This window comes from Stigmatopora argus, chromosome 14 (assembly GCF_051989625.1).
Source record: "Stigmatopora argus isolate UIUO_Sarg chromosome 14, RoL_Sarg_1.0, whole genome shotgun sequence".
In the NCBI taxonomy this organism is placed as follows: Eukaryota; Metazoa; Chordata; class Actinopteri; order Syngnathiformes; family Syngnathidae; genus Stigmatopora; species Stigmatopora argus.
Genome location: NC_135400.1, coordinates 17709616 through 17729611, shown reverse-complemented (window position 1 = coordinate 17729611; position 19996 = coordinate 17709616). Strand labels below are relative to the sequence as shown.

The 19996-nt window shown below is 53.6% G+C and overlaps 4 protein-coding genes across 8 annotated transcripts; 2 read left to right on the top strand and 2 right to left on the bottom strand.

Annotated features, from left to right (window-relative positions):
* The first annotated feature begins 159 nt into the window (after positions 1 to 159).
* Positions 160 to 8717, top strand: LOC144087947 (xylosyltransferase 1-like). The gene is made up of 11 exons (XM_077618083.1): positions 160 to 763; positions 2342 to 2654; positions 3734 to 3936; positions 4013 to 4215; positions 4900 to 4980; positions 5075 to 5291; positions 5399 to 5575; positions 6160 to 6428; positions 6934 to 7129; positions 7570 to 7906; positions 7993 to 8717. Exons 1-11 carry the CDS (start codon positions 416 to 418, stop codon positions 8316 to 8318), a joined length of 2670 nt encoding a protein of 889 aa, XP_077474209.1. The 5' UTR covers positions 160 to 415; the 3' UTR covers positions 8319 to 8717.
* A 190-nt stretch (positions 8718 to 8907) lies between these two features.
* kat8 (K(lysine) acetyltransferase 8) lies at positions 8908 to 11926 on the bottom strand. Its single transcript, XM_077618085.1, has 11 exons — positions 11487 to 11926; positions 10980 to 11054; positions 10722 to 10900; positions 10599 to 10652; positions 10374 to 10538; positions 10122 to 10211; positions 9903 to 10043; positions 9663 to 9756; positions 9430 to 9580; positions 9135 to 9289; positions 8908 to 9063 (listed from the first exon to the last, which is right to left on the bottom strand). The coding sequence occupies exons 1-11, from the start codon at positions 11758 to 11760 to the stop codon at positions 8999 to 9001; spliced, it is 1443 nt and encodes a 480-aa protein (XP_077474211.1). The 5' UTR covers positions 11761 to 11926; the 3' UTR covers positions 8908 to 8998.
* A 41-nt stretch (positions 11927 to 11967) lies between these two features.
* LOC144087952 (uncharacterized) lies at positions 11968 to 19922 on the top strand. Of its 5 annotated transcripts, none has more exons than XM_077618091.1 (22): positions 11980 to 12061; positions 15137 to 15313; positions 16059 to 16106; positions 16953 to 16994; positions 17068 to 17118; positions 17197 to 17232; positions 17401 to 17454; positions 17510 to 17578; positions 17652 to 17684; positions 17794 to 17862; positions 17966 to 18028; positions 18098 to 18145; positions 18217 to 18273; positions 18353 to 18523; positions 18783 to 18827; positions 18948 to 18995; positions 19073 to 19132; positions 19203 to 19274; positions 19364 to 19393; positions 19477 to 19518; positions 19649 to 19708; positions 19777 to 19922. In XM_077618091.1, the coding sequence occupies exons 2-22, from the start codon at positions 15247 to 15249 to the stop codon at positions 19779 to 19781; spliced, it is 1170 nt and encodes a 389-aa protein (XP_077474217.1). In that variant the 5' UTR covers positions 11980 to 12061; positions 15137 to 15246; the 3' UTR covers positions 19782 to 19922. The 5 variants fall into 5 exon arrangements, with proteins under 5 accessions (XP_077474219.1, XP_077474217.1, XP_077474218.1 ...); XM_077618092.1 differs by having other exon boundaries at positions 11982 to 12061; positions 16971 to 16994; XM_077618093.1 differs by lacking the exon at positions 15137 to 15313 and having other exon boundaries at positions 11968 to 12061; positions 16971 to 16994.
* Positions 12360 to 13513, bottom strand: cox6a2 (cytochrome c oxidase subunit 6A2). Its single transcript, XM_077618098.1, has 4 exons — positions 13346 to 13513; positions 13166 to 13235; positions 12563 to 12705; positions 12360 to 12503 (listed from the first exon to the last, which is right to left on the bottom strand). Exons 2-4 carry the CDS (start codon positions 13233 to 13235, stop codon positions 12414 to 12416), a joined length of 303 nt encoding a protein of 100 aa, XP_077474224.1. The 5' UTR covers positions 13346 to 13513; the 3' UTR covers positions 12360 to 12413.
* Positions 19923 to 19996: the final 74 nt, after the last annotated feature.

The window sequence follows — 19996 nt, the reverse complement described above, 5'->3', positions numbered from 1 at the left end:
TTGTTCAATCGAAATGAACGATTCACCTTAAAAGCCCTGAACTCGCTGGCTCCATCTGTCGTTCAAGTTGAGAAGTGTAGGTGGGTTACAATGACGTGAAGTTGGCCCGCGGGCCTTAGTCTGGACAACCCAGCCGAACGTAGCTCTATTTGGAGAAGAGGAAAAAACGGGGGCGGGGCCAGAGTCAAGACGCCGACATCCTCGCGTGGCCAGCCGGCAGCCGGCAGCCGTCAGCCGTCAGGGACCAGCCAGCCGCCAGCCAGTAGCCAGCAAATAGCCAGCCAGTAGCCAGCAAATAGCCAGCCAGTAGCCAGCCAGCAGCCAGTCGCCGGCCAAAAAGGCGTCCCGGGCTCACGATCCGAAAGACCCTCCTCCAAGCAGCCACCGTCGCTCCGGGACTTCCAGGCGGCCGGCCATGAAGGCTCCCGTATGTCGTCCCCGCAGGTTGGCCACGCGCTCCCGGTCGGCGGCGGTGGCCGTCGCGCTGCTCGTCCTGCTCGTCCAGACGCTGCTGGTGTGGAACTTTAGCAGTCTGGACGGTTCGTCCGGCAGGCGCGGCGGCGGCAATGGCAATATCAATGGCAATGGCAATGGCAATGGCAATGGTTATGGCAATGGCGACGGAGGCGGACGCCACAAACGAGCCGTCGGTCCGGACAAAGCCGACGGACGGACGCCCGGCAACGGGGCTCACGGGAGAAGCGAGGCGGCGCCGCCCGAAACGCTGGGAAACGCGGCCACCAGACACAAACTACGACGAACCGTAAGTCCATCCGTTTGTCCAGCGTTCGAAACTCCATTCGCAAAGGAGGCCATTTCACGTGGCATCAGCTTGACGTCCAATCTTTCGGAAATATTCGTTGACACAAATAGGATCGATTGGCTGATTGATGAGGAGGTTTTTTTCTTACAAAATGGACAATCCTAGTTAACCAACCGTTTCAAAGCTTTCCCAAATGGGACAAAATGCCATCGCTCGTACAACGGCAACTTGACCCAGGTCTCGGAAAGATAAATCGGCTCACTCGAGGCTTGTCCGTCGTATACGGAATCAAGGTGATGGAACCCGATTGCCGTGGAGGTCAATTGTCAAGGGTACGGCGGTCCAACCACGTCGACCGATTGCCATCTCGGTCATCGTTTCCATCCTATTGACCGGACCAAACGGCGGCCTCGCTCACACGGGGCGGCGACTACAAATCTACTTGAGCTCCAAAGTGACGTCGCGGCGTGCCGAAAGGTCGAGTCACCGGGTCACCGTGACAACGCGGCCTGCCCGTCTTTCTTTCGCGCCGCTCTTTTGGGGCCTCTGCCCACCACCACCACCACAACAAACATTCTTTCATTTTGTCTCTCTGTACAATGACTTCAAATGAGGGTTACCATGCGTTCCCTGATATTTTTTCCCTTCGTTATCATTCGGTGAAGGAAAGGCGTGACGCTCGGTGGCATGAAATGCGGGTTCGATTCCCGGCGAGTGTAGACGCGAGCGCCCCGCAACTGACGGCTAAGCGGAGGGCCCCGCGTCAGCCACCCTCCACATATTCCGGGGCCTCTCCGTGGCGATCTGGCAGGCGGCTCGGCTTGTAAACCCCAACCTCCCCCCCCCACCCCCCCCACAGCGGCCACCACCCACCAAAGTTAAAGGCTGTACCTGGAAAAACAAATTCCAGCAGCTTAGCCGCGTGCTCGTCGAAGAATCATTCAATTCATGAAAGTGAATCGCTGGCTCTAGAAATTGGAGGAGCAAAGCCCGAGTGGACGTTTTCCCGTCAGAGTCTATAAATTGCGGTGGTGCGTCAAAACTAAAAGTCACCATTGCAGCGTATCCTATTGTTGGTTCTCCCAGCCAATAAAAACAAAGACTGCTGGCGTTCGTAGTGTCGATGAAGAAAGACGCCGATGTGAAAAGTGACAGAAAATATATATATATATATATATATATATATATATATATATATATATATGTATATATATATATATATATATTTTGTATTGTATTGTATTTGTATTGTATTTGTATTGTATTTGTATTGTATTTGTATTGTATTTGTATTGTATTTGTATTGTATTTGTATTGTATTTTGTATTGTATTTTGTATTGTATTTTGTATGAACTTGTAGGGGCTCGTGGCTGGCCACCCCCGCCTCGGTGGCACCGTTGCGCCCGCTTGCCGTGTTGCGTAAGCATATCTTCGCCCCGAACGCGTCTGTAAACACGTTTGGCCGTCGAGGTTCGGCCGTCTGAATGTTTTCGGTGTGCGTACTCTCTTTCTAGGAAGCGACAATTATGGAACGCGCGTGGCGTTAAAAAGAGCCAATTGTACGTCTCTCCCTTCAGGACGTCTACCGCTCCCACCGACCCAAAGAGAAGCCGCCGCCCCCCGACGGCAACAACGAGAACTCAGTGCCCAGAGACTCGTTCGGCGCGGACGGCGGGGGACCCGGAGACCCGGCGGCCCGGCGACTCCCCGAGCCGGAAGGCCGGCCGGCGGCGGCGCCGGCGCCGTGCGAGATGCTGGGCAAGGAGGTGATCTCGGCGCTGTCGCGAGCCAAAAGTCGCCAGTGTCGTCAACGCATGGCCGACGTCTACTGCAAACACCGGGAGGAGAAGCTCATGCCTCGCCGGCTGCCTCGATACTGCCCCCTGCCAGGTAAGGCCGGCGGCCGCCATCGCGTTTTCCAAATGTACGTATACTTTTTTGGGGGCGGGAACCCGGCGTCGCCGTTTCGATGCATTGTCACGACCCCGAATTCTTATGCACGACGAACTGAATGGCTGCCATGGACGATGGTAGAGGTCCAAAGCAGTCAATGGTGGAGAAACGTGGCAGCCTTCTCGGTTGAAATGGATCGAATGTCCATGGCAGAAAAGGCCCTCCGGCCCTGTAACGATGAGAGACGTCCCCCATCTGATCGGAAATCGAGTTGAGCGCTGCCCTTTTTACAAGAATGAAATTGATTGGCTACAAAGCAACAAAATCATTCAGTTGCACAAAGCATATTGTCAGAAGACAGCAGAAAATGAAAAGGTTTTGACCCCAAATCAGATCAAATGGACTCTAAGTACTACGTGTAGTGGATAACTGCCAACTATCATCAAATGGAGGGACGGGCAAAGAACATCCCGTACTCCCTCCCGTTTGGGTATTGGCCACCACACCAGTGTGCGCCTTTGCTGGGTGTGGCCCGTGTGAAACGCTTCTTTCGCTTCTTTCGCCGATAATTACAGGCTAGCGCTGTGAACTTATTCTGGGACGCGCTGACTAAAGGCTTCCACTTTTGTTCCTCAATGGCGGCAGGCCCTGCCCGCCCAAAGTCGAGCCCCGCCAGCCTTTCCGAGACCCCGTCCGTCAAAGGACGGGGGTGGCCCAGCCTTTCAAGTGGTTGGATGATACGACGGACGGACGGACGGGCGGACGGGCTTGGCCTTCGGGCTTGGCCGTCACGCACTCCCGTCATTAGTGGTCGCGTGAGGGTACCGTGAAACATGAAACTTCCAAAAAGTTGTCTCACTTTCAGTGGCGTACGCTACTCTAACTTTCAGATGTATGGGATTTGTCACTTGCTCAAATATGCAATGCTAATGTGGGGGTCAAACATGAGCGTGTCCGGACCCCGGAAGGCTTTCTGGTCCATTTGCGTCCTTAAACTTGAGTTGTGGTGGCCCGGTGGACCAGCACTTATCATGTCACACTTTGATGATGGCGGGCTCCATCCTTGACTTTTGCAGGGAAAGCCAGCGCGAGCGTGGAGTGGGACGAGGAGCGGGATCCACAGCGGGATCCACAGCGGGATCGAGCCCCGGCCTCGCCGGTGTCGCCGGTGAGGCTGGCCTTCGTGCTGGTGGTGCACGGGCGGGCCGCGCGGCAGTTCCGCCGCCTCTTCAAGGCCATCTACCACACGGCGCACTTCTACTACATCCACGTGGACGAGGTGGGATCCGGGCGGGGTGGGGCGGGGCCTCGATCACGGCGGCCCGCGCGACAATAACTGAGCTCCGCCTCCGCAGAGGTCCGACTTCCTTCACCGGGAGGTGGCGCCGATGGCCCGCCGCTACCCCAACGTGCGCGTGACGCCGTGGAGGATGGCCACCATCTGGGGCGGGGCCAGCCTGCTGGCCATGTACCTGCGCGCCATGGAGGACCTGCTGGCCATGAGCGATTGGTCCTGGGACTTCTTTGTCAACCTCAGCGGCGCCGACTACCCCATCAGGTGACCACCGAGCCCGTATTCTTTGGGCGAAGTATTACTTTGGCCATTTACCGCAGGCCCGTGAAAAGCGGGCGACGGTTTGGTCGCCCTTCGTCGTGACATTGAGGTGCGCGCCGGCCAATTATAGCACTGGTTTGTGGCGCTTGGCGTCTATCGACGTGCAAATGGCATGACCTGCTTTTTTGGAGCGGGGGGGGAGGGGTGGCGGCCGATGGGAGCGGCCAACGCCAGCTCTGAATAGAATCGCTGATAACCCCACGTCACGGACTGAATTGACGTCCAATTCATCTGAGCCAAAAGTATAGTTATTCCGTGCAAAAGAGTTTATTGTCATGCACAAAGCAACGCGTACGAGTTGTACAATGTGGCAACATTTTCATCCGCTCCATTTGCCCTGCAAGAACAACATTAGTGATTAAACAGTGATTAAAAACAACAATTCTTACCAAGAATGTGAGTCCACTTTTTAGTTTAAAAAAACTGTCATGACACTAACCTAACCTGTAAAAAGTATCATTTGAGTAAGATGCAAAGCCTTATTTTGATAATAGCATTTTTGTCAGATTTTGTTGGCGCCTATTTTTGCCTGTTGAAAGCAAAAAGAAAGTCATTTGACGGAAATGTGGCGCGTGTTGGGGGAATTCTTATTGGGCAATTTGTGATGGTTATGAATGTCATTTGCAGGACCAACGACGAGCTGGTGGCGTTCTTGTCCAAACACCGCCACCTCAACTTCATCAAGTCCCACGGGCGCGACAATGCACGGTGAGAGCCGGCTGTCGTCGCAAATTACGCGCCCCCCCCACGGGACCCGCCTCCCCCCCCCCATGACCCGGTCTCATTGACGCCCCCGTGTCAGCTTCATCCGCAAGCAGGGTCTGGACCGCCTCTTCGTGGAGTGCGACACGCACATGTGGCGGCTGGGCGACCGGCAGATCCCGGAGGGCATCCAGGTGGACGGCGGCTCCGATTGGTTCCTGCTCAACCGGGCCTTCGTGGACTACGTGGCGCGATCCCAGGACGAGCTGGTGACCGGATTGAAGCGATTCTACGCCTTCACGCTGCTTCCCGCCGAGGTGAGATGGCGGAGGAACGTCCAAAATGGGTTTTTTGTCTCTAAAGCCCCGCTTTAGTGGGATAAGCGCTTGGCGCCACGGCTTTGACTTTGGCCCGCGTTTCGCAGTCCTTTTTCCACACGGTGCTGGAGAACAGCGCCCTCTGCGGCAGCATGGTGGACAACAACCTGAGGCTGACCAACTGGAACCGCAAACTGGGCTGCAAATGCCAGTACAAGCACATCGTGGACTGGTGCGGCTGCTCGCCCAACGACTTCAAGCCCGCCGACGTGCCACGCTTCGAGGTGAGCCGGCCTCGTCCTTCTTTCCAAAGACCCTCTTTCCCGTCCCCCATCGTTGACGTATCGCGACGGCCAGCCTCGTAATTGCCAACGGTCTCGTCAGAGGGGATTCCCGGCCCCTTTGTTTTTTTCCTGGCGCCTTTGAAAAGGATGCCCCCCCCCAAGCCATTTTGATGTGTGGGTGTCGGTCTGAAGAAAGGGTACCTGAAAAGGTACGGGAAGTCTTTCAAGTGAAGGACGAGCTTCTGACTGAGCGCAGGTTGTCATTAGAAGGCAGGAAGCGTTAGATATTCCTGGCTTGGAAGAAGAAGAAGAAGAAGAAAAAAAAAGACGCCGGGAATAACCGGGGCCAAATTAGCGCTACGAGCCCGTCCAGGAAGCGGACGCTGTATTTATAGACGCGGCGGAGCCGTCATTATGGGCGGCTTTATTTTGGCAGGCGCCTTTCTGCGTTAGAAGAAATGACGAAGGAGTGGAGAAGGTCTTCCGTTGCAACGTCCCCATTTGCCTCCAATCCAATGAATAAGTATTGTCATTACGATGAAGCTTCACTTAACTGACCTGATGTCCTCTCCTCGGGCGGCCAGCAAGCGTCGCGGCCGGCCTTCTTCGCCAGGAAGTTCGAGGCGGCCGTGAGCCAGGAAGTGGTCAACCTGCTGGACGCGCGGCTGTTCGGGGCGCCGGCGCCGGGCCTACCGGGCCTTCACGCCTACTGGGAGAACGTCTACGAGCGCGAGACGGACGACAAGCCGACGGACGGCGCGCTGGGCCACTACCACGCCTTCGCCCGCATGGGCCTGGAGCGGGCCGCCGCTTCGTCCTCGGCGCCGGGAAGCCCCGCCCTCGAGACCTGCAGGTACGTCCAGGTTTGCCGATCGCCGGGGGCCGTTCAAACGTTTTTCCAACCAGCAGCGACTCGTACCAAGACATTGTCATTATTTAAACTTTCCCTCCTAACTCGTCAAATGTGCGGCTTTTTAATACCTAAGGAATTAAAAGTGTACCTCAGGTGATCCGCTGGAGAAAATGTGCACCTTTTGTAGGGATACTTCTTGTTTTTTTTGTTGAACCTTTCTTGGGCTGAATTGGAGGTGGCAAATTCTGAGAAATTGTCATGTTCTCTGGGGTTTGGGCTTCATCGGTGATACGGGCTTCCAAGTTCTGCCGGATTTGAGCCAACGCTACCGCGTGAGTGACGTTTGGGTGGGAGAGAAGCTAGCCGAGGTTGGCGCCCGTCCGTGCGACAAGGGTCTCCTTGTGTGGGATAAAGACGGCTCTGTTGGGGAACCTGGCTTATTTATTCAAGTCCGTCGACTCCTGGCCTGAAACGGCGCTCTGTTTTCCCACCCGTGTTCCTCCAGGTACCAGGGGGCGGCTCAGCCTCTGTCCGTGTACATGTACTTCCTGTCGGACCGCTTCCAGGGTTACCTGGTGCGCCACGCGGCGACCGAGCCGGGATCGGGCCGCTCGGAGATACTGGAGACTTGGGTGACGCCCCGGGACCACTTTGCCCTGGCCGAACCCCCCCACCCGGACAACAGACTACTGCACATTCAGGTCGCTCACCCCACAGCCACGTACACACACCCATTTTTTTGTGACTAGAGCCAAAAATGCACAAAGGGGGCCAAAATATATCTTAATAGAAGTCGTATTGGAATAAAAATCTCATTTTTTTGGAGGTAAAATCCAAAATAAAGAACACAAGTCCTCTTGAAAGACATATGACAAAATATTTAAAGAAAGAAAAAAGACGAGGCAATAACGGGTTGAAGATAATGGAATATAATTGTTAAAATAAGTCATTACTGGCCTTAATCAAGTCATGTCAGATCAACTCCTGCCTGGAGCGCCCTCTGGCGGTTCAGTAGAAAAAATAACGTGAATTTCGCAAAATTCTTAGCAGACAAACTCTTACAAAAAATATAGTACCTCGTTTTTTTTCCATTGGGGAGCGGTCGCCCCTTGAAATCTAATCGTCGCCGGTCCCTTTGCAGGTGGGCCGCGAGTGGGACCCCAAGGAGCGCCTGTTCATCACGCGCGGGGGCCTCCTGGGCCCCGAGGACGCCCCGTCGGCGGTGCTGCGCTGGAGGCGGGGCAGCGGCAACCTGACGGCCACGGTGGTGTGGATCGACCCCACCAACGTGATCGCCACCACCTACGACGTGCGCGTGGACGCCGGCGCCGAGGTGACGCACTACCGCCCCCCGCTGGCCGGGCCCCTGCGCCCCGGCGTCTGGACGCTGAAGGTGCTGGACCGCTGGAGCCCGCTGGGACAGACGTCCTTCCCGGTGGCCCCGCTGCAGTTCCGACGAGGGCGCCCCCTGTCGCCAGGTGCTCGCCGCCGCCGCCGCCGAGATCTTCTCCTCGAAGGTTCGCCAAACGTTTAACACGATACTTCGCCTTTACTATTTTGACAGAGGAGGCTTCGACGCTCCACGGTGGGCCGCCGGGAAAGTCATACATGGAGCAGAGCTTCCACGGCCTGAACCCCATCTTGCGCCTGCCGCTGAGCCTGGGCGCGGTGGAGGAGGCGGAGGCCAACGCCGGCCTGACGGGGGCGCCGCTGCGGCGGTGGCTGGACCGCCTCCTGGCCGGCTTCTGGGCGGCGCACGACGTCTGCTCGGTGGGCGGCGAGGCGGCTTGCCCCGCCCTGCGTGCCTGCCGGAGGAGCGCCTGGAGCTCGTTCGGCCCGGACCCCAAATCCCAATTGGGACCGCCCCGACGTGACGGACGCATCAGGTAGCCCCGCACCTGGCCCGCTCTTTTCTCTGACTTGAAGGAAAGTTGGCGTCACTCACTAGTTTGGGTCCATTCTGTTGCCATTTTGCCGGGCACATTTTCGAGCCCGCCCCCTACTTGGATTTTGGCGCATGGCGCAATTTCACCAAGTGCCGCTTGCGAGACTCGAGTCCCCAAAACGTGAGTGACCATGTATTTATTTGTGTCGTTTTTGCCTTATTTAAGCGCTTGGTTTAAAACAATGGTATTTATGTAAAATACATTCCTAACATGGTGTTAATTTAATTTGTATCTCACTCGAGTTGATTTTAATATATTCTGTACAACGTCGTTAAGATGACTTGTCCCTTTTAGCTCATGAACTGATTCTTTAATTTATTGCAAATAAAGAAACGGCTGCCAATGTGGTGTTTGCTCAACAATTTCATTTTTTTTCAAGTGTTGCGTTTTTAGCCAGCGTACGTCGTAGCGTTTGGCGTGCCTCCATTCTGAAATTGAAAATGTTTTGTTCAACGTGTCTAAAATGGAGCCATCTTTGAGATAACGTCGTTTACCCGCTCGAAATGTTGGAAAAAAGAAGCGCGCACGTCTCGTGCCTTTTCTCGGACTTTATTCTAACAAAGTAGCGATATGGAATAAAACATATTTACAGTTGGAGCGGCTTCTGGCCGGCCATCTGGTGACTCACTTCTTGGACAACTTGGCCTGCTTGTTTTTGGGGGGCGCCCACTTGAGGCAGATGGTGTCCACTGCGGGGAGAGCCCAGTGGTTAGCGGCGCCGGCAGGGGGACGGCAGCGTGCGCCGGGAGGCGACGCTCACCGGTAATGGGCGGCTTCTTGTACTGCGCGCTCTTGAGGTGCTCGTCCACCAGTTTGGGGGTGACGCAGATGACGTGTTGGCCTTTCCAGTACTTGACCATGTTGAGGGACTGCAGCGTGCTGATGATGTCGCTCTGCGTGATGCTGGTCATTTGGCTGCGTTGGCACACAAAATACTTGTTGGAGCTAAACACAAAGTCTTGCACCCATAACCCGTTTTATTTGGGGGGGGGGGGGGGGGTCAGGGCTCCCCCACTACGAGTAACCGGCTGAGTCAATAAATTGACTCGGCGCACCTTAGGTCTTTGATGGAGAGCGTGCCCCTGAAATCCCGGAGGATCTCCAGAAGAACCCAGGACCAGTAACTGCGGTAGCTCAGCTTGCCCAGGTCGGAGAGCGGCTTCTCGGGGGAGCCCACCGCGCTCTCCAGTTTGGACAGCTCGTAACCTGCGACATCCAAAATATGAGCCCTCGACGTTCCCCCCGAGAGTTATAAAAAACGCATCCGGGCGGGGGCGTGGCCACTCACTGAAGGCGATGAGGAACTTCCCGTAACCGCGCCGTTGGTACGGCGGCAGTGTCAGGATGCAAGCCACGTTGTTCCCGTCCGGCGATTCTTTCTCCTGAAAAACATTTGGCCTCCCCCAAATCAACTTGGCAACAAATCCTAACGTGCGCGGCAATTATTTCCAGCAACCCTGCATGGTTTTCATGCATAAATGCTGCCTTTTTTTCCTTTCCCAAACTGCGGTGATGGCGAGGCTCTTACTTTGGAGAAGTAGCCCACGATGTGCGCCCCGTGCTTGTTGACCTCGGTGAGGATGTAAAAGATGAAGGGCTCCACGTCAAAGTACAGCGTTTTGTGGTCCAGGAACAGTTTGGCCAGCAGACACAAATTCTGACAGTAGATCTGGGAAGAATAAAACAAAAGCAGACCGGCTCGTTCCGTGCCTCCTTAGCGACACTTTGGGCCAGCTCACCGCCTCACCTTGTGATCGCGGCCGTCCGCCTCGTACACGGAGATGTTGCTCCGCCGGTAGATCTCCTTGCCCGGGGGCTGCTTCCACTGGCAGTTGGACTGCACACACACATTTAGGAGGAAGGCTGAAGGCCAGACTTTGGAAAAGTAAATCAATGAATTTCCCAAAAGGTGAAAAGTAGTGCAGAAAATTCCTCGGGGTAGCAGAAATATGACCCGGAAGCATGTTAGAAACCAAAAAAAAAGAGAGAATGTACGCACCAGGTGGTGCCTGAAGGTGTTCTCGTACTTCATGTACTTGAGGCAGTACTCGCAGATCCAAAGTTTGGGCTGCTTGCCGTAGTCTTCGGGGAAGGGCGAAAAGTACCAGGCGTCGATCTCGAAGTTGCCGATCTGGATCTTGTCCACGTACTTGACCTTGGTGATCTGCCGCGAGGTTCAGAGGTCGGCCAGGGCGGTGGGCGGGGACGGCGAGGGCACACCTACCGCTTCGTGCTCCTTCTCCAGCGCCGCCGTGGTCGGGTCCATCTCGGCGTAAGTCTGCAAAAAAAAAAGAAAGAAAATGGGCTCCGCCGCTGCGGAAAGCACCCGCCTTCTCGCCAGCCTCACCTTTTGCACGTGGTTGATCTCGTCGTGTTTGCGTTTCTGATTGCGCGTGATCTTGCGCTCGGGCTGCTCGCCCACGTCGCCGACGCCGCCCACCTCCACGCTCTTCCTCACCGCGTCTTTCACCGTCTTGGTGAGCGCCAGGCGACCTTTGCCCACCCACTCGTCCAGCCGCCGGTTGACTGAACGTGCGCCACACGAATGGAAATCAACGCCTTTGTCGTCGGACGACGTGGCGTTCGGACGACCGCGGTCGCTTACATCCCACGTAGTGCACGTAGAACTCTTCTCTTCCTTCCTGCTCGTTCAGGCGAGACTGGATGACTTCCGCTGCGTCTGAATCCAAGTGGGAAAGTGATGACATCAATTCAAAATGACAAAACCGTCCATTCTTTTCTAGGTGTAGTCAACGTTTATAGCGTGAAGAAGTTGCTTCGAAATGAGCACAAAACTAAAGATGTAGATTGCTTTATAAAGAATGGCGGAAATGCTGTTTTATTATTCTTTTGACAATAAAGAAACCTTAACTGAGTCCATTAGTCACTAACTCCTATCTACGCTCGGAGTCCCTTTAACAAGATATGATACGAAACGACAGCGCCCCCGCTTGGTGTGCCCAGGTAGCGCGCGTAATTTGCCCTCCCTCCAGGACACCTGCCGAACAATCACGCCGCCGAGATTATGATTTTTGACTACGCCATAAAAGAAGAGATTCCCTAGTGTCTCTAGAAAGTGACGTCATCTCCCCGGCGACGGAGTGCAACTTACGCCACGTTTTGTCGGCTCGTTGGCACAAATAGGTTCCTCCAATTTCCACCGACACTTCTTGCTCTCTGCCGCCGAGCAAGACGCTCCTGTCCGGGGCGCGCTGACTTCCCGAGCCTCCGTCGGGGCCCCCCCGCCGCCCCAGAGCCTCGGGCTCTGGCTCGGCGTCGTCCTCCTCGCCACCGCTACCGTTGGACGAGCAGGCCGCCGCTAGGCCGCCGTCCGCGTCCCCGCGCTCGTTCGCCGCAGGACAAGGGTCCAGGTGATCCGCGTCCATGGCCGGCCGCCCCTCGGTCCCGGTCCGCTGAGGTCGTGCTCGAGTCCCACCCGTCTTGCGTTCTGTTCGCTTGAAAACAAGCGCGCCTCTCACTTCGTTGACAACATGGCCGACGCGTCGCTATCTGGATGACGTAGTTACGCTGCGTCACCGAATGGCACGCGATTGGTTGTACAAGGATGACAAAGTGCGCGAAGTTTCTAGATATCGCATTAAGTGAGCGAGATTGAAAATGTCGCGCTCGGCGGCGTTAATGACCGGCAGCCACCCAAAAGGAGCAAATTTCTCGGCCGCACGAAATGTGAGTTGAGTGATTTTCTGCACTAAAATACTCCCAACTCGGTAAAATTTGGACAGATTTATCAAACGCTCGGGTTTGACACTAACCGTAGACGTAGTTTGGATTTTTAGATTTAAAAGTATACATTTCATTCACTCCATCCCTTAAGTTTATGGAAAATCAAGCCCTTTTAAATTTCACTCATTTATTGCAGATCCCATCTGTTTCTGCTTTATATTACTTTATCATTTTAGCCTAACTTGCTACACTCCCCAAGTAGTGCAAAGTATTTTAACCTCCCTAAAAAATCAGATGATAATGAATTGCAACACGCGTAGTTTATTCAAGTGCAGGTTGACAGCGACTTGACCCTTTAGTGGTGGGAGCTCTCATAACCATCGGGCAGAGGGTTGGTGTGAGCGTTGTGGAACAGCGAGTGGTTGCCGTCTCCCCACGGGAATTTCTGCCGGCGGAAGCCAGCGGTTGAGCCGCGTCGGCGGGGGCGCCGCTACGAGCGCTCACCTTGGTGCGGATGCGAAGGTGCTCAAAGGGCACGAATTGGGGCTGCTCGTGGGAGTGGGCCTGCATCTTCATGTAGACGTTGGCCATGCACACGGCCACGCCGGGCAGGGCCAGCACGAAGCTCAGGATCTTCCAGGTATTTGCTGGGGGAGTGCATTAAGTATAACATAGGAGATTTTTACTGGTTTGGAAGATTTTGCTGGGGTGGGCCACCAAGTTTTTATGGAAAAAAATCATTGAAAAAGAAGCTGAAATTCAGCCTACATTCTTTTGCACTTCTCAGCTCCAACACTAAATGAAGCTAAACTTTCCTTTAGCTCAGGCGTCAAACATCATGTTGAAATGAATCTAGGAAACCGTATTTGCTTTGGTAGAAGTAAACTAGTTTGGTAAGCTAAGATTTTTTGCTTGTGATTTGGTTGACGTTTCCGCTGGACATTTTTTGTTACGTTCTGCAGTCTGTTTCGGTAGCGTATAGACCTCCGATCGTTGCTGCCGACCCTCTCGGTCAACATGGATTGGGTCTCTATCTTCACCAACAGCAGCCTATCAGTTCATTCTTAAAACCCAAAAGAAATCTTATTTAATTCACGACATTCTGACCTCCTCCCTCGTGGCTTGAATGGGACGCGGCGGCGGCGGCGAGCGCCCGCCTGGCGACCGACAACGACATCTGTGGACAGATAGACGACAATGGGCAGGCGTTACACCCGCGTGACTGCCAGGGCTCGTCTTTTCTTTTTAAAAAAGTGCCCTTGACTAAAGAGAAAAGACACAACTTACTCTGGTCCAGGAAGCGATGAGGGCTTTTTGATTCTCTTCGTCTGTTGCTTTCTTTACCTTTGCTCTGCTTCCTACTTGTTTTGCCCTTCAGTCTGTCCCGAGTTGAACTCTTCTGCGAGGACAGGCTCCTCCCATCAAGCATTCTGTCTCCGTGCCAGGGAACATTGAGTTTCTACCCTTTGACGCGGGCGGGCCCCGGCACCCTCCGCTCCGAGGTTTACGGCCCTTTTCGGAAGTCTCGCGTGACCGTAAATCCAGACGCGTAGGCGAGAAAGCCGGTGGAAAAAAGAAAAAAAATTGCAGGGCCTCAGAGCTCTGATACTCGGGCCGGCGTCGCACCGCAGCGAATTGTCCCGTTCCGCTGCCGTCGAAGGGGACAGATGTCCAAGCTGGCGTACCGGTGGCTCCATGGCCGCGTTTGGCTCTTTTGTCCTTCTGCTTTGGCTCATTGTGACTTTGGAAATGAACTTCTACTGTCAATCCAAAGGAGTTCTACTCTAGTCAAATATTTGTTCGCTGCCATCCCTCCCACTTCAAAAGGATCGGGCGTCATGTATTAGTTTATAGCAGGGGTAGGGAACCTATGGCTCGGGAGCCACATGTGGCTCTTTGGATGGGTGCATCTGGCTCTTTGCTAACCTGTGAGCTAAAATATGGAAATTGCTGGTGACAGAACTGAGATATTACATCTAGAACTGCTTTAATCTTCTTCTTTTTTGTTGCAGTAGACTCTTCTGGAATGCATCCTCTCATTGATTAGCAACAGCATAAGAATCTTTTAAAAAATATTCATATTTTTCCACTTTAAAAGTGGAAAAATATTCATATTTTTCCACTTTAAAAGTGGTGAAATTACAAAAAATTGAAAATGCACTCGTTTACATGTATGCATTTTGACTTTTAAATTTGTAGTATGGCTCACAAGGAATAACATTGGAAAATATGAATTGTTTGTGGCTCTCTTCGTCAAAAAGGTTCCCCACCCCTGGTTTATAGTGTCATATGCACAATTCATATAGATGACGTGTTGAGGAAAAATGCCCTAAATTTCACATCAACATTTCTTTCACGTGCTATAAGGAGACAAAATAAGTATTAAAAAAAGGATAAAAAGGGCGAAATGAAGGTGAGCGGCGAATGCGTGGGGGCGGCCAGACAAAATGTTTGGAGGTCAGGCCAGATGTTTAGGCCGCCTCCGCCCGCGGTGGTCCCGTGTCGCCCGAGCGGAACGCGGCGGCGGCGGCGGCAGTGGCGTTACGTAAAGAATGGACAAAATTGGCCTCCTTTTCTTGTTCGTAGTCTCAACATCGTCTCTTGTTACCACGGAAACTTTTTCACCGTATCGTTTTTGTCTCGAGTTTGTGCGGCGGCCGAGCGGCGTGGCCTCGCCGTTTTGAGACCGAGGGTTCAATCCCCGGCGGGTTCCGACTTTACTGCGACGGACTTTGCGTGTTCTCCCTGTATCCGTTTTTTTCTGGTATTCTGGTTTTCTCCCCCAAACATGCACGCTCATTTTTCTCCTCACGAGGGTTCCGGGAGTGCTGGAGCCAATTCTAGGCCACAAGGAGACCAACAACCGATCTTTCATAGCAAGGGGCAATTTAGATTGTGCAACCAGCTAGCCTCGCATGCATGTTTTTGCGATGTGGGCGGAAAGTAGAGTACCCGAAGAAAATCCACGCGAGCCAGGGGAGAAGGTGCAAGCTCCACACGGTCGCAGAAGTGTCAGGCCGCCGACGTACTAAGCACTCGTCCGGCGGGCCGCTGTTTTCAAATTCCCTAAATTCACAGAGTCCGTATATTCCCGTCGCCACGGAGACGTCGCGGGTGGGAGGAGTCGGGAGCGCCGGTATAAAAGGCGCGGCGGGACGCGGCGGGGCTCATCGACCTTCTCTGCGATCATGTGGTGCCCGGCTCTTCTTTGCACGTGGTTGCTCTTCTGCCTGGCTAGGCCAGCTCTGCAAATGGGTAAGGAGAAAATTCACCGCCGTACATTTTGGACGTCCATCGCCGTCAATACCTCCGTTGTAAAATATGCCGTCCTTCCTCAGTAAGAAGAGGTTGGTGCTAGAAAAGAACGTTTTCTTCAGATTTTTCATGTTTGCCTAATAAAAATCCATTTGAAAATTTGCTTGTGATGGGATAAGATCAATAGTAGGCCATTGTGACGACTAACTCCGACTCTTTTCATTATTATTTTTTAATTTTTTTGCTAAGAAATCAACGGATTAGCTAGAGAATCTGACTCAAAACTGCGTAAGACATTAAAGTTTTGCAATTAACCGTATAAAAAAACAAACTTTTGCCTTTAACCTCAAAGTTACGGTCAATAGTGTGTGTGTGTGTGTGGGCACAATGGTGAAGATTTGAATTGAGATGTTTTGCAACACCGCCCTCTAGCGGTCGAGTTTTAGCGAGCGCGACAACCCACAGGCGCAATGAGGAACCCCGCCCCCCTCCCTAAATGCCGGGCCCGGTCGTTTATCTTCCGCGGTTGGCATGAATGGGCCCCTTGAGCCACGGCCGCCTCTCACCCGCCTGTTAAAAATGCCACTTGCCATGCTTTAATATCCAGCCATCAAAGGACCAAGACGCGACCAACTTTGGCGGCCGCGTGCGAGGAGAACGTGCCGACGCCTCCCGGTCGCCCGCCCGTGGCTTCTTTTTTTTTTTTAGGAAAGTCTTGACGTGGCTCTTTCTTTTTGACTTGCAGGGGTTAAAGCTCAGGGGGTGTCGTGGAGGAGGATCATACCAGCCCGAGGTACGCAAACAAAGTTCACATTTAATACTGTCTTTTCAATGATCATATATTCTGGACTATAAATTGCACCTTTTTCATAGTTTTGCTGGGCTTGTGACTCATACTCAAGTGCGACTTATCTAAAATAAAATACAAATAAATTTAAAAAAGTGTTATAGTATTAACATTTAGCCCGTTGTTCTCCATTTTACAATTGGTACTCTAACCTATATTTCTTCTTGGTTTCTGATCAAATAACACATTGTCCTTCCAAAAATGCCACACTAGATATTTTTTGTGCATTTTTTGGCTGCTGTGACTTATAGTCGGAAAAATACGGTATAGTGGTTGGCGCGTCCGCCTCGCTGTTCTGAGATGAAAGGCTCAATCCCCGTTAAGTGCATGAAGTTTGCATTGTTCTTCCCACATCCCCAAAACCTGCAAGGGAGGCAAATTCTAGGCCAAAATTGACGTGAGCGATTCTTCGTATGTCGCCCGGCTCCTGCCCATAGTTGCCGGAATCAACTCCAGCACCCCCGCAACCCTCTTGGGGATAAGCACGAAGGAAAATAAATTTTCCCTCCTCTTCGTTAGCGAGGGAGGGCGAGACAGAATAAACACTGCACGAATGTCACAAAATCTTCAAAAGGGTGCGGGAAAATGTGTTGGCAAATGTTGCGATGAACGCACATTTGAATCAGGGTGTCATGTGCCATCAACCAACGCACGCTAGCACGCTAGCACGCACGCGCACGTTTGAATTTTCCGGCCAAATTGCCGCGGATCTTTTTGGCGCCAACACAATGGCGCTTCTCACCGAAGCAACAAAAAAAAACATGTTTGAATGGCACCTCTGTTGACGTCAAGGCGGCGTCCGCCCCGCAGGTGTCGGCATCCGGACCAAAGGAGGTGAGTGGTCGGCGCGTCCACGGCCTGAAGCGTCAGCGGCGCCGCGTGAATCTTGTCTCTTTTCCCGCCCCAGTGAATGGCGCCCCGCAGGGCAGGTTTCTCAACAAGCCGTTGAAGGCCGGAAGTGGGTTGGCTCTTCTTCCTTGGTCTCGTGGCCATGTTTTTTGGGCAACATGTTGAAATGTTTTTGTCCTTTTTTTAGTGGGCCATTATCCTCTTCCCAGTCCGCTAGGAGTGGGTACGTCGTCGTCCTCCTCCTACCTTCCGCCGCACTTTTTGTCGTCATCACTCCAGCCCATCTGTCACTCGCACTGTTTGAACTTTTTCTATCTTGACTATTGTGTCATAAATGACCTTTTAAAATGCTTTAAAGCTTCCATAAGGGAGAAAAATGTTGTTTTGACAGGGGGCTACCGACCTCTCGTACCCGGACGCGTTCCCGCCTACGGCACCCCTTACGGTAAGTACGAAGGCGCGTTTCGAGCGTGTGAAACCGCCGCCGACTTGTGTCGCAGGCGCCAATCTGGCCGCGCTCGGGCTGGTGCCGGCCAACGGACAGGCTTTGGGCCACGCCTCTAAACGCCGTAAGTAGAAAAATGAGGCAAAAAAAAACATTGGGAGGAAAACTTTCCTTTTTTTTTTTCTTTGACTTGACAGTTTACGGTGGCGGCGGCGGCGGCCCTCTTCCGGGTAAGAGTCCGTCTTTGGGCTTCAAAGCTTGGCTCTTCTGATTGGAAAAAAAATGAACAAACAAAAAAACGTTGGGAGGAAAACGTTTTTTTTCCCCTTGACTTGACAGTTTACGGCGGCGGCCCTCTTCCAGGATACGCTCCGTACGCCGGCCCGGTCTACCCCGCCACCCGCCCAGGTATTTCCAACCGTAGGTCGTCGGTAGTACGCTCGTCGTGGCTTTTCTAGCCGCGTGCCTGATGGGCGGCCATTTTGGGGCCGGCCCCGATGCGCTTCCGCAGGTTTCATCGGCGGCACGGGCGACTACGTCGGAGGGAACCTGGCCCCGGGGGCTTACGGGCCAGGTGAGGCCCGAGCTAGTCACCTTTCCTTCCAAAGTAGGTGAGATGTCAATACTGTGACCACGCCCACAGGGAGTCTAGGCCAGGGAGGATACCTGGGGTCGGCCGGGAACCACGGAGGTGAGACTCGACGTGGTCCTCTTTGGGACTTTTTCTCAAACATTTGGCTGACTCTGCATCCGGCGCGTCAGCCCCCACCGCTCTGGGTCAGGGAGGATACACCAAAGGGCCCGCGGGGGGTTCTCCGGGTCAGCTCCCTTTCCGCCGTCTATTGATTTATTTTTCCGGACGTGGATGAAAGTGACGGCGCGGCCTTTCGAACGGCAGCTTTGGCTAACGGCGCGGCGGGAGGATACGGGGCCGCTCCGGCGGGCAACGGCCTCGGTGAGCCGGCGGCGGGGTCATCCAGCTCCAGACGTCTGAACGGCGCCCCCGACTACGGATCGCCACACTTATTGACGGGTTACGGAAATGGCTACGCCGACCCTTACGGAGCCGGTGAGTTATATTCAATTGCAACAACAACAACAACAACAACAAAAAAGTTGCATCCCACTGCGTGCAGTATGTGCTGTATCCACTGGGTAGTGCTCTTGTACAAGTCCTTCCGTCACTTTCCGGTTGATATGAATTGACAATGCAGTGTGGTCCGTAAAATGTAGGAAAGCGGCCATATTGTGACAGTAAACGATAGGTTTTCATTGCGGCGTTTGAACTCATGTTTTTCTTTTTTTTATTTATCACCTAAATTTCGCAGCTCTGGGTCCCGGAAACTTCCCCGGACAGGCGCAGGTCCCTTACGGTAAGGCCTGGAATTCTTTCCAATTGAAAAGCAACTTTTATGGCCCTTGCCGTCAATGTCTGGGAGAGGTGGAACGTCGGTAGTAGAAAGTGTGGACGTGTGGTCTGGCCTTTTCCCCAGGAGGCGCCGGCGCCGGTGCCGGATTTGACCCGACGGCCGGCAAATACGGTGCGACTGGCTCGTAGCGCTCTGGGTCCCGCGTGAAAATCTCAAGCGCCACTTTGTTTTCTTCCCCACGGCAATAGGAGGCGCGGCGGCTCAGGTCCCCTACGGCGCCGCTCCGGTGGCTCCCGCCAGACTGGAGGGTGATTATGGCTTGTGTTTGCAGCCAAGCCGCGGCTCTCCCGTAACCCTCCGTGTGTCCCCCAATCGCAGGAGACGGCGGTTACCCGTACGGCGCCCAGCCCCACGGCCTCAGCGGCGACGGCGGCAAAGCCGGCAAACACGGTGAGGACTAAAAAGGGCCCCGCCGGGACACGCGCGACAAGCCCTGGTAGAAAAAGGTCAGAGTTGACGGGTATTTTGTGCGTCATCAGGTCCCGCCGCCTACGGAGGGCCGCAAACAGGTGACTTTTTGTTTTCCGGCTCCGTCGCCGGGTCACGGTCCGATTGGGGGCTCGTCTGGTGATTTTGTTTTGTCGTTGCCAAGGTTACGTTCCGCAGCAGCTGGGCCCGGCTCACCGGCCCTTGGGTAAGTCAGCCCACCTGCCTGCTTTTCTTCCCTCTTCTCCCATTGGACCACCAGACACTTGATTGAATATTTGCATGCGCGTGCGTCATTATAGTTTGTTTTAGTTAGTTAGTTTTTTTACCTTCCGCAGAGGCCAAAGCGGCCAAGTACGGCGGCGCAGGAGGTGGCCCGTTTGCAGGTGGCTACAAAGGTAAGAAAATCATGCGCCGAGGTTACCGTGGTCACCTTTTCTAACGACGTGCTTCCCTTCATGGTCAGGTTGATTCAGGCGACTTGACGGTTTACAAGAGCATCCCTCCCCCATTTACTGTTGTCTTTGAAATCTTTCTATGTAACGGACCTTTGCTAATAAGCATTGAAATGGCGAGACGACCAGCGTGTCCAAATAAATATAAGAAAACCAAGGCTTGGCTTTTTTTTTCTGTCCAAGCAAGTGAATAGCAGGCCTTGAGAGTCAAAAACCTCTGTGACAGGAAAT